This window comes from Phocoena phocoena, chromosome 7 (assembly GCF_963924675.1).
Source record: "Phocoena phocoena chromosome 7, mPhoPho1.1, whole genome shotgun sequence".
In the NCBI taxonomy this organism is placed as follows: Eukaryota; Metazoa; Chordata; class Mammalia; order Artiodactyla; family Phocoenidae; genus Phocoena; species Phocoena phocoena.
In genome coordinates this window covers 54,546,424-54,559,836 of record NC_089225.1, presented here as the reverse complement: position 1 = coordinate 54,559,836, position 13,413 = coordinate 54,546,424, and the positions used below count along the sequence as shown (strand labels likewise).

The window sequence follows — 13,413 nt, the reverse complement described above, 5'->3', positions numbered from 1 at the left end:
ATTATTAAAAGAAACAATAAATAAATCTTTTCATAATCTTAGAGTAGGAAGGACCTTTTTATAAGACACAGTGAAAACTCATAAAAGAAAAAGAAATTTCCCTAGATAAAAAATGTTAACTTCTACATAACAAACTCACCAAAACTCAAAACAGGGAAAAAAGTACTTGCAACATATTACCAAAGAAGGGCTGATTCTTTTAGAATATAAAGGATATACTTCTCTTAGGATTAAAAATCAATTTTAATTATCAAATCAAAAAATGGTCAAAAACTGTGGGGGAAGAAAAACCTCAGAAAATAATGTGGTGGTAAGGATGTGGAGAAATTGGAATTTTTGTGCACTGTTGGTGGGAATGTAAAATGGAGCAGCAACCACTATGGAAAACAGTATGGAGGTTCCTCAAAGAATTAAAAATATAATTACAATATGATACAGCAATCCCACCTCTGGGTATATATCCAAAAGAATTTGAAGCAGGATCTCGAAGAGATATTTGCACACCCCTATTTACAGCAGCATTATTCGCAATAGCCAAGAGGTGGAAGCAACTCAAGCGTCCATCAACGGATGAACAGATAAACAAAACGTGGTGTATACGTGTAATGGAATATTATTCAGCCTTAAAAGGAAGGAATTCCTGTCACGTGCTACATGGATGAATCTTGAGGATATTATGCTAAGTGAAATAAGCCAGTCACAAGAATACAAATACTACATGCTTCCACTTATATGAGGTATCTAAAGTAGTCAAATTCTAGAAACAGAAAGTAAAAAGGTGTTAGCAAGGGGCTAACAGGAGGGGAAAACAGGGATACAGAGTTTCAATTTTGCAAGATGAGAAGGTTCTGGAGATCAGTTGCACAATAATGTGAGTATAAATGCTAAACACTACAGAACTCTACACTTAAAAATGGTAAAAAATAGTAAATTTTAAGTTATGTGTTTTTCACTACAATTGCAAATTAAAACAAGAAGCTATTTTTCACCCATCACAGGGGCAGGGTGTTCTGCTTTGTTTTTTTTAATGACAATATGCAACACTGACCAGGGTAATAAGTAAAAAGGCAATCTCAAATTCTGGTGTAAGCACAGGTACTTTTTTGGAAGGCAATTTAGCAACGGCTACTAAAGTAGAATATGTTTCTAACCCTTTGACCTAGCACAGTGGTTCTTAAACAGAGACAATTTTACACACAACCCTCAGGAGATGTGACAACATCAGAAGACCTTTTTTTTTTGGCAGTACGCGGGCTTCTCACTGTTGTGGCCTCTCCCGTTGTGGAGCACAGGCTCCGGACACGCAGGCCCAGTGGCCATGGCTCACAGGCCCAGCCGCTCCGCGGCATGTGGGATCTTCCCGGACCGGGGCACGAACCCGTGTCCCCAGCAACGGCAGGCAGACTCTCAACCACTGCGCCACCAGGGAAGCCCCAGAAGACATTTTTGATTGTCACAACTGAAGGAGAATGTTACTGGCATGTAGTTAATAGACAAGGAATGCTGCTAAACATCCTACAAAGTGCAGAATAACAAAGAATTATCTAACCCAAAATGTCAATAGTGCTGAAGCTGAAAAACTCTGATCCAGCATTTCAATTTCTAGCCACACACTCTACAGATCACTCACACAAGTGGGTATATACATATGCAACGATATTTACTGGAGAATTACTTTTAACAGCAAAAGAGGAGAAGCACATCTCCCAACAGAGAATACTTAAATAAATTATGATACAGTCATACTATATTATATAATTTAAAAGAATGAGGTAGCTCTATATAGTTACAAGGAATGATATTCAAGATACTATTAAGCTAAATAACCAAACAGCCTTACAGCAGTATCCTGGTTTTAGAAAATTAATGTATGTACAAGAAAAAAAACTTAGATCAGTATTATCTTTTTAGTGAGGCATCAGGGCACCATTATCTGTCACTTTCTTTGTATTTCTGTTATGTTTGTACTGTTTTAAATAATAATAGCTAACATTTATTGTGAATTTCTAAATCAAATTGTTTAAGCACTTTACTTGTATTTAACCTCATATGTAATCTTTACAACCACTATACAGTAAGTAAAATTAACTCCATTTTAAAGATGAAAAACCTAAGGAATGGAAAGTGATGGAACCATTATTCATGAGCTTATAATTATTTCTTAAATAGCTTTATTGAGTTATAATTTACATCCCATAAACTCAACTGCTTTAAGTGCTTTAAGTGTTGTAGCAAGTAGCAGACCTTCATTCCTTTTTATTGTCAAATAGTATTCCATCACATGGATATACCACACTTTGTTTAACCGCTTACCAGCTGATTGATATCTGGGCTATTTATTTTGGCTATTGTGAATGATGCTGCTGTGAACATTCATGTACAAGTTTTTGTATGGACAAACATTTTCATTTCTCTTGGGTAGATACCTAGGAGTGGAACTGTTGAGTCATATGGCAAATATATATGTTTAACTTTTTAAGAACCTGCCAAACTGTTTTCCAAAGTAATTGCCTCATTTTATGTTCCCATCAGTAACATATACAAGTTCCCCACATTCTCCCCAACACTTATCTTCTATTATTTTTATAAGCAAATAAAAGTAAATACTTTTAAGAGGCTGAGACCACTTATACCTGTCACTTTTTGCCACACTGAACTTTCTATATGTAAACTCTGCCATCTCTCAAACATCTACCCACACCATGACATAAACCAAGACTTAATAAAATCTGAATGTGTTCAATAAGTGTAGAAAACTAAACATTAAATTGCAAAAACAATACAATAACTATACAAATGTCTGCAATAAACTGCTCTTACATAAAATTCTACTTCAAATTTAAAAAGAAAGATTATATATACACACACAGTACACACGTAATACTACTTAGAAAAGGCATACATACCTAATTTTAGTTCAATTGCTGTGTTGGTGTTACATTTGTACTCTGCCAGTTTCTTCTCAACTGCACTCTTGTATTCAACCAAAAATTTCTCCATAGCACCAAATCCTAAGAAAAAAGGTTTTTAAAAAGTCTAGGTGGAAGTGGTTTAATTAGTCAAACCTACAAATAGAGTTCTTATTAGAACTAGAATAAAGGTAAGACTTATAACATGCTAACAGATCATAGATCTCCATATACTCCTACATAAATGTACTGAGTATGACTGTCTCATCATAAAACAGAAAAAAATCACTTTTGAGATAGAGGCTTGTGAATTAGACCTGCTTTACATAAATGAGTAAAGCTGATAATTAAAATGACAGACTACTGACATTTCTGAATATTTAATATTAATATAAATTACCTGCTAGGATTTATACCTAAGTAGCCTTTTTAAAAGAAATATAAAAAGGATGCTACTGCTCCGCTAAGAATCAAGGTGAGAATGTCCTTTGATAATTACAGGATAGCATTTTATTTCTAATACTGAAAAAATTCTACCCAGAGTACTTCCAGATCAACTATTAAAAAAACCAACAACAGAAGGCAGGCATACAGGGAACCTACCTCAACATAATAAAGGCCATATATGACAAACCCACAGCCAACATCGTTCTCAATGGTGAAAAACTGAAACCATTTCCTCTAAGATCAGGAACAAGACAAGGTTGCCCACTCTCACCACTATTATTCAACATAGTTTTGGAAGTTTTAGCCAAGGCAATCAGAGAAGAAAAATAAATAAAAGGAATCCAAAGCAGAAAAGAAGAAGTAAAACTGTCACTGTTTGCAGATGATACGATACTATACATAGAGAATCTTAAAGCTGCTACCAGGAAACTCTAATCAATGAATCTGATAAAACAGCAGGATACAAAATTAATGCAGAGAAATCTCTTGCATTCTTATACACTAATGACGAAAAATCTGAAAGAGAAATTAAGGAAACACTTCCATTTACCACTGCAACAAAAAGAATAAAATACCTAGGAATAAACCTACCTAAGGAGACAAAAGACCTGTATACAGAAAACTATAAGACACTGATGAAGAAATTAAAGACGATACAGGGCTTCCCTGGTGGCGCAGTGGTTGAGAGTCCGCCTGCCGATGCAGGGGACACGGGTTCGTGCCCCGGTGCGGGAAGATCCCACATGCCGCGGAGCGGTTGGGCCCGTGAGCCATGGCCGTTGAGCCTGCGCGTCCGGAGCCTGTACTTCGCAACGGGAGAGGCCACAACAGTGAGAGGCCCGCGTACCGCAAAAAAAAAAAAAATAATAATAAAGACGATACAAACAGATGGAGAGATATACCATGTTCCTGGATTGGAAGAATCAACATTGTGAAAACGACTATACTACCCAAAGCAATCTACAGATTCAGTGTAATCCCTATCAAACTACCAACAGCATTTTTCACAGAATTAGAACAAAAAATTTCACAATTTGTATGGAAACACAAAAGACCCTGAATAGCCAACACAATCTTGAGAAAGAAAAATGGAGTTGGAGGAATCAGACTCCCTGACTTCAGACTATATTACAAAGCTACAGTAATCAAGATAGTATAGTACTGGCACAAAAAACAGAAATATAGATCAGTGGAACAGGAAAGAAAGCCCAGAGATAAACCCACGCACATATGGTCACCTTATCTTTGATAAAGGAGGCAAAAATATACAATGGAGAAAAGACAGCCTCTTCAATAAGTGGTGCTGGGAAAACTGGACAGCTACATGTAAAAGAATGAAATTAGAACATTTCCTAACACCATACATAAAAATAAACTCAAAATGGATTAAAGACCTAAATGTAAGGCCAGACACTATAAAACTCTTAGAGGAAAACATAGGCAGAACACTCTATGACATAAATCACAGCAAGATCCTTTTTGACCCACCTCCTAGAAAAATGGAAATAAAAACAAAAATAAACAAATGGGACCTAATGAAACTTAAAAGCTTTTGCACCACAAAGGAAACCATAAACAAGACAAAAAGACAACCCTCAGAGTGTGAGAAAATATTTGCAAATAAAGCAACTGAGAAAGGATTAATCTCCCAAATATACAAGCAGCTCATGAATCTTAATATCAAAAAAACAAACAACCGAATACAAAAATGGGCAGAAGAACTAAATAGACATTTCTCCAAATAAGACATACAGGTTGCCAACAAACACGTGAAAGGTTGCTCAACATTACTAATCATTAGAGAAATGGAAATCAAAACCACAAGGAGGTATCACCTCACACCAGTCAGAATGGCCATCATCAAAATATCTACAAACAATAAATGCTGGAGAGGGTGTCGGGAAAAGGGAACCCTCTTGCACTGTTGGTGGAATGTAAACTGATACAGCCACTACGGAGAACAGTATGGAGGTTCCTTAAAAAAACTAAAAATAGAACTACCATATGACCCAGCAATCCCACTACTGGACATATACCCTGAGAAAATCATAATTCAAAAAGAGACATGTACCACTATGTTCACTGCAGCACTATTTACAATAGCCAGGACATGGAAGCAACCTAAATGTCCATCGACAGATGAATGGATAAAGAAGATGTGGCACATATATACAATGGAATATTACTCAGCCATAAAGAGAAACAAAATTGAGTTATTTGTAGTGAGGTGGATGGACCTAGAGTAAGTCAGAAAGAGAAAAACAAATACCGTATGCTAACACATATATATGGAATCTAGAAAACTGGTACTGATGGACCTAGTGGAAGGGCAGGAATAAAGATGCAGACGTAGAGAATGGACTTGAGAATGTGGGGTGGGGGAAGGGTAAGCTGGGACGAAGTGAGAGAGTAGCAATGACATATATACACTACCAAATGTAAAATAGATAGCTAGTGGGAAGCAGCTGCATAGCACAGGGAGATCAGCTTGGTGCTTTGTGACCACTTAGAAGGGTGGGATACAGAGGGTAGGAGGGAGGTGCAAGAGGGAAGGGATATGGGGATATATGTATACATACAGCTGATTCACTTTGTTATACAGCAGAAACTAACACAACATTGTAAAGCAATTATACTCCAATAAAGATGTTAAAAAAAACTAATAATGCATAGAAAGATTATCTCAGGAAGGATACACAAGAAACTAGTAACCACTGTTACTTCTAGGATAAAGAGAAGGAAAGGGGACAGGATTAGGAAAGAAAATTTTCACTGTATTAGCAAAATTTTTGTAACCATGTGCATGCAGTCATAGGCTACTGGAATAACAAAATGGTTTTAGTACAACGTGGCTACCCATCAATGTATATAATAATTAACAATGGAAGAAACCATTATGAAGAGAAACTTTCAAGCAAAGATGACAATAAATCTCCTGACAAAATGATCATAAAAATTAGGAAAAATTCAGGGAAAAAAGGTCATGAGCAGAAATGAAAAATGGGGTACAATGACATGCCGCAAACTTCAGTAAGCGGTTAAAACACACATATACAGAATGTGGGGAACACTTGAAGCAGTATAGTTTAATGGTTTGGAGTCAGAACTGCTGGATTCAAATCCAGGCTTCACTATTTACTTACTAGATCTGTGAACTAAAGCACATTATTTGGTTTCTCTGACCCTACTGGATAAAAATGGTATAACAGAACCCATCTCAAACATCACCTATAAAAGTGAGATAATAAAACCCACCTCAAGGCATTTATGTATAATCTAAGAAACAAATCATACATTAGTTTAATCCCCACAATTCTATAAGACAAGTAGATACTTTATCAGCCCTATTTCATATTCAAAAGCTCAATTAGAAAGAGGTTTGGTTGGGCTTCCCTGGTGATGCAGTGGTTAAGAATCCGCCTGCCAATGCAGGGGACACAGGTTCAACCCCTGGTCCGGGAAGATCCCACATGCCGCGGAGCAACTAAGCCCGTGTGCCACAACTACTGAGCCTGCGCTCTAGAGCCCGCGAACCACAACTACTGGGCCCACGTGCCACAACTACTGAAGTCCGTGCACCTAGAGCCCGTGCTCCGCAACAGGAGAAGCCACCACAATGAGAAGCCCACACACCGCAACGAAGAGCAGCCCCTCCGCTAGCCGCAACTAGAGAAAGCCCACACACAGCAACTAAGACCCAACGCAGCCAAAAATAAATAAATTAATTAAAATTTAAAAAAGAAAGAGGTTTTATTCCTTAAAGGGAACCCGATTACTAAACGGTGGGACTGAGATTCGAATTTAGGTGTAATTCTTTTAACACTACACCCTGTGCAATACACATGTCCCCCCTCTTTTATAGTACCAGTGTACCCCCAAATCCTACGGTCTCTATTTGGTAGAAGAGCCTTTCCTTAAACACCTGTAGAGCTCATGCTATAGCCTATGTATCCAGCACATCCATAAAAGTGTACTGAGACTACTATAAAGGCAATGGGGAAAGATAAAAGAAAAAGAAACTGTCCATCACTTCAAAAGATATGTAAATGGATTAAAAAAAGCATATACTCAACCCAAAACAATCTTTATAAACGTACAGAATAATGGCAATTATTAGTTATTAAATGTTGTGAACTGAAGAGACTCAATAAAGAAGAGGTGGATAGAATAAACACAAGAAAATTAAAATAGACACCCCCTAAAAGAGAAGTTTAGATTAAGGAAGAATGCTTCACTGTCTCTCTCTCAAAGGAAATCTAAATAGATCTTAGTAATACTAAAGTGTGAGGCCTTAAGGAGACTATTACGGAGTCAATCAAGATTCAAATGAGAGCCCTAGTGCAGGGCAAGACAGCAATGCGCTAGCTCAGAAGTTGACTATAGTGGAAGGCGAAGAGAGACCTGCAAAAGAAGAGTGAGCATTAAAATCAGCTGGCGGGAACAGAACCAGACTAGTGGATGAGGTAGCAGTCGGTAAAGGGAACGAGAAGAGAAGCAGGCGTCCAGGCACCTGGCACCTTACAAGCCCAAATCACGACGCTTTCTCCTGGCCTCTTCGGCCCTCCTAAGGGCCGAGTTCCCCGCAGAAGGTGCAGAACCCCGAGCCGTTGGGGGCGGGGGCACGAACCTCGGCGGACAAGGAGCTGAGCTGAGAGTTCCGCGTTTCCAGGCTGAAACAGGCCTTCTAGAAACCAGGCTGCAGCCCGAAAGTTCCAGGCGGGCATTGTCACCACCGTCTCGGCGTTCTTTCCCAAACCTGCCCGCCCCTTCCCCTTGGTAAACTTTTCCCGGGAACTTACCCGCCATTTCCGAGCTGCGAGCACCCGCGGCCGAGGAAGGACGAATCAACCCGCGCGCTCCCTGGCCGGAAGTGAGCACACTTTCTGACGCATTTCCCCCGCCCACCCCTGGCCTGGTGCTGGCCAATGAGAGGAGGGTGTTCGAGGCGCGGGGTGGTGGAAGCGCCTCGAGAGGCGGGGCTAACACGGCAGGGAAGGCTCGGACGGTTGCCTAGCCACGGCCAGCGCAGTCAACCTCTTTGAGGCTTGAATTGGAGGAGGAGGCCGCAAAGGGATATTCTCTGTTGAGATGCTCGCTGGCTCGAGGAGAGTTTCTTTGGGGTTGATTTGCATAATATACATACCTCTGGCAGTTTTCTGTTCCCCCTTAACGATGTTTTGGAGACTGTTAGAAAAACTTTTCCCTTGGCCTGGACAGTAGATCCAAACACCTGAGCTCTAGTTTTACAGGTAAAATATAGGGATTGAGTTCTAGTTGCCAGAGAAATTTTCCCATATTTATTTGTTTCTATTTTTGCGGTAAATAGTTGTTTAACATCGTTTTTCTTTTATTTTTTTTAACAGTATGTATACGGTGTGATATCTTAGGCACTCGGCTTTCGCATTTTAAGGTTATGAGGCAACAATTTAGTGTAAGGAAATTGCTACACAATTTAGTGTAAGGAAATTGTAATAATTTAGGTGACCAGAACTGTTCTGGTTCTACATCTCTCAAGTCCTCGTGGCGTAACCACATGACAGGATGCTACCTGATTTGGGCCATAGGGCTTGTTAGTGTTTAGTAGCTGCTGAAACTGTTTGTCCCAGAGGATAAGCCACTGTTTAGGTATCCACAAATACTCCCATGATGTCTGTACACTAGAATGCGTTGTCTCAACAAATGTTGGTTAATAGGTTTTACAATGATGATACTAGAGCTAAAATGGACCCTTGGGATGCTAATCTAGAACTAACACACTTCCTCGTTTTAGAGATGCGGAAGCTAAAGCCCAGAAAAGAGAAATTACCCAAATTCACACTCAGTGTACAGCCTACACAAGAGCCCAGTTCTCCAGATACTCAGCTCAGTATTTGACTACATGGAGATGGCCCTCCTGAAGATAAAGATCAGAAAAGGTACTGAGAATGCTCAGATCCTTTTTCTTTAAGCTTTATTGAAACATAAGAAATTACAATCATAATGTTAAGAAGAAAACTGAAATCGTTGTCACTAATGACATTTTAGTCAAAAACGGAAAACAATCTTTTTATATAATCGTTCTTTCAAAATGGCAAGATTCAGCATTTCTTTCCAAAACTACCTTACCTTTAGATTGGCCAATAGCTGACCGGCAACTGTGATCCTTAAAATAAGAAATCAAGAGGAATTTGTCTTAACTGCCGCAAATCTGAAACAGATTTTATGACTTTATGTGACTTTACGGTTGGTTGTAGGGAAGAAATATGTTGAAACATATATGATAATATGAATGAGAAATAAGATGAATATGAATAAGAAATATGATGAAACCTATATATTATATGACTAATATTTCATATGATCTGCTTGCAGAATTGAGGTTACAGTTTTAAATTGTCCTTGTCTTAGAACTCTTCACACATATTTATTAAAAATGTCACAGAATACATGTTTAGCTAGTTTATCTAAAACCTAAATGAATGACTTCTTTCAGAAAGGTAAAAATAAAATTACCAAAAAGGAAAAAATATTTTTGTAGAGTTTTCCCACTCTTTTCAATTTATATTTTACCTTATTCTAAAGGGGATTTAGGAAGTGAATGTTACCACCATAGAATACAATTTCTACAAAAGGAATCTGCTGTCCTCATGTATAGGAAGGAGGCAGCATAGTGGTGTGGAAAATTCAGTGCCCTACTAGTCTCAGTTCTACTACTTCGTGATTGTGTGACCTTGTTTCATCTATTAAGTGGAGATAAAAACCTTCCCAGTCATTACATTGAGTTGTTGTGAAAATCAAATGGAAAAATTTAGGAGAGAGGTTTGTAAATTGTAAAATTCTATATTAATATGAGGTGGTATTAGTATGATACCATTCATTCTCGAATAGGAAATTTGGAAAAGGCATTTTTCTCCATAGAAAAAGGCCATATTACACTGTTAGGAATGAACTAGCAACCGTATGTTTGGTACAGGTTCAACTGCATATGGACTAGTAAATTTTACCATCATGTCTTGAAACCTCCGGAAGGGATTTTTTTTTAAAAAAAAAACATGGTATTAAAAAGATGGTTATCAGAAAGTGGATGTAGGAAATTTGAGATCCAAAAGAAAAATGCAGGTACTTGATATGTCTTTAATTCAAAATACATACGTCTCTACAGACAAATAAGAATAGCTAGTTAACTCATTTGTTTAGCTCATAGTGCAAATGGTGGGGGTGTGGTGTATGAGTTTCAGTTCCCAGAACAATTATCCAGAATCCCCTATCCAGCTAGATGACTTTCATATAGGATAAAAGAAAGAAAATAAAAATAGGCCAGCTCATATTGAAAACTACTGTTAGAGGAAGGTATGTATATTATTAAGATGCACAGCACCAACAGTTTGCAAATTCCATATTTCAATTCTCATACACTACCCATAGGTGTGTAAACTAGTACTTTTTGAGAAGCAATTTAGCAATTTAAAAAATTTAACACGTTTCTATTTGTACATCCTTTGAGGTAGTAGTTCCACTTAGAAGTATTTGTCCTACAAAATTATTTGCACAAGAATGCAAAGATAAATGATCAAAGATGTTCAAGGCAGCATTAATTTTACTGGCACATTGGAAATAGCCTAAACATTCATCAAAATGGGCTGGCTAATATGTACTGACTTGGGAAAATACTATATAATAGGTTAAAAAATAAATTAACAATATCGTAATGTTATTTTACTTGTATAAAAAAGTGTATTTTGATATAAACATAGAAAACATCCGGAAGCATAACCAGCTAGTTTAACTGTGGCTCCTTCTAGGAGAGGGAATTTGGAGATGGGGATTAATCAGGGATTTAAAAAAAAATGCTGTTTGCTTCTTTTAATGAGGATGTATTTTCTTTCATAACTAGAAACTTATCAATCTTTTGGAAGTTTTTAGACATGGTGGCTAACTCTACACTCTACATTCTGTAAATTATGATACATAGAATTAAAGAGAAGCAGCTTAACTGGTACAAGGAACAGTTAATTGAAAATTTGCATTCTGGCATTATTTACAAGCAAAGACTGGTCAAAATGAGGGAAGAGGACTATAATTGCTTATTCTTATTTACAAAATGACCACCCAGTGATGCCCGCTTTACTTTTTGAAACTATAGTTTGTAAAAATGGCTTTAATTATGTATGTCTACTTAGGGTGACTAACACAATAATGCCTATGACATTTCATAGTTAAAAATTACTTCAGGGGCTTCCCTGGTGGTGCAGTGGTTGAGAGTCCGCCTGCCGATGCAGGGGACACGGGTTCGTGCCCCAGTCTGGGAAGATCCCACATGTCGCGGAGCAGCTGGGCCCGTGAGCCATGGCCGCTGAGCCTGCGCGTCTGGAGCCTGTGCTCTGCAACGGGAGAGGCCACAGCAGTGAGAGGCCCGCGCACCGCAAAAAAAAAAAAAAAAAAAAAAAAAATTACTTCAAATATTAATTCTTTTTTCCATTCTAGCCAACAGAAAAATGACCATTATTCCTCTGTTTTAAACTTATTTTTGCTGTTGTTTTGTGTTGTTTTTCAATGTAGAAGAGCTTCAGGATAGGAGGAGGGTGAAGAAAACTTTATCAAAGCTACTTTGATATTAAATAAATAAGACTAAAACGTGGTGAAAATTATGACTAGAAATATTTTAAACTGATATATTGTTTCAGTCATTCTGTCTTTCTTTTTTTTGATTGTAGAAAAAAATACATAACATAAAATTGACCATCTTAGTCATTTTTTAAAAAAAAATTAATTAATTTATTTATTTTTAATTTTGGCTGCATTGGGTCTTTGTTGCTGCGTGCAGGTTTTTTCTCTAGTTGCAGCGAGTGGGGGCTACTCTTCTTTGCGGAGCACGGGCTCTAGGTGCGTGGGCTTTTTTAGTTGTGGCATGTGGGCTCAGTAACTGTGGCCCTTGGGCTCTAGAGCGCAGGCTCCATAGCTGTGGCGCCTGGGCTTAGTTGCTCTGCAGCATGTGGGATCTTCCCGGACCAGGGCTCGAACCCACATCCCCTGCATTGGCAGGTGGATTCTTAACCACTGTGCCACCAGGGAAGTCCCTTCTTAATCATTTTTAAGCATATAGTTCAGTAGCATTAAGTATATTCACATTGTTGTGAAAGCTGTCATTCTAATGGGTTGGTTTTCAGGTACCCCCTTTGTAACCTGTTTACCCATATCACTATGCAGAACAAGACTCTTAACTTCCTATGATCTGGACACACAAAGTGAAGAGCTTTTATGCCTGCTGTACAGTGCTGTTAAGTATTTAGTTCATAAACCTCTCCCTTAAAAGAATTATTAAAAAATAAAATAGCTTTATGGTAGTGTTTCTTCCAAATTCTTTTACAAATCAGAATTTTGAGGGAATATATATAGTTGTTAACAAGCTAAACCAACCAATCACTGTGCAAATTAGTAAAAGAATTCTTTCTGAAAATTTTGCTAGAAGGAATACAGAATTTAATGATCTAAGACAAAGAAACTGTCATGCTAACCGGCATCATATAATACAAAGAGAACCTGCTTCATCAGGTAAGAAGGGTGTGTTGGTAGGGTTAGGATGAGTTTAAAGAATAAAAGGTTTACTTTTACATATCTTTATAAAGATAAATTTTGTTGTATATGAGGCAGTTTATGTTACTATAGATATGGTGTTATTTTTTAATAGATTTTAAGAGCAACTAAGGTACTTTGAATAATACAGAATCAGGAATTTTAGAGCAAAGTGATTTTAGAAATCAGGTAATCTAGTCATTGTCATGTTTATTTGGTATACATATGCATAAAAACTTTTGCTGATATCTCCTCTTCTATATATCAATATATTTCTACTACTGTTAATTCCTATATTAAATATTACTATTATTAACTTTTTTTACTAATTATTTTATTTATTTTTGGCTGCATTGGGTCTTTGTTGCTGCATGTGGGCTTTCTCTAGTTGCAGCAAGTGGGGGCTACTCTTCATTGCGGTGTGCAGGCTTCTCATTGCGGTGGCTTCTCTTGTTGCAGATCACAGGCTCTAGGAGCGCGGGCTTCAGTAGTTGTGGCACATGGG

General features: G+C 37.7%; 1 protein-coding gene across 2 annotated transcripts in view; it reads right to left on the bottom strand.

Moving 5' to 3' along the window:
* Positions 1-8,244, bottom strand: part of HAT1 (histone acetyltransferase 1) — a 50,125-nt gene extending 41,881 nt beyond the window's left edge. Inside the window, exons 1-2 of one of the 2 annotated variants that reach the window (XM_065880646.1) lie at positions 8,156-8,244; positions 2,907-3,011 (exon numbers count right to left, since the gene is read on the bottom strand). In XM_065880646.1, coding sequence (XP_065736718.1) covers positions 2,907-3,011; positions 8,156-8,162 — 112 coding nt within the window. In that variant the 5' untranslated portion in view covers positions 8,163-8,244. Of the gene's footprint in view, positions 1-2,906; positions 3,066-8,155 lie in introns of both variants that reach the window. The other variant, XM_065880647.1, reaches the window with a different exon arrangement.
* Positions 8,245-13,413: the final 5,169 nt, after the last annotated feature.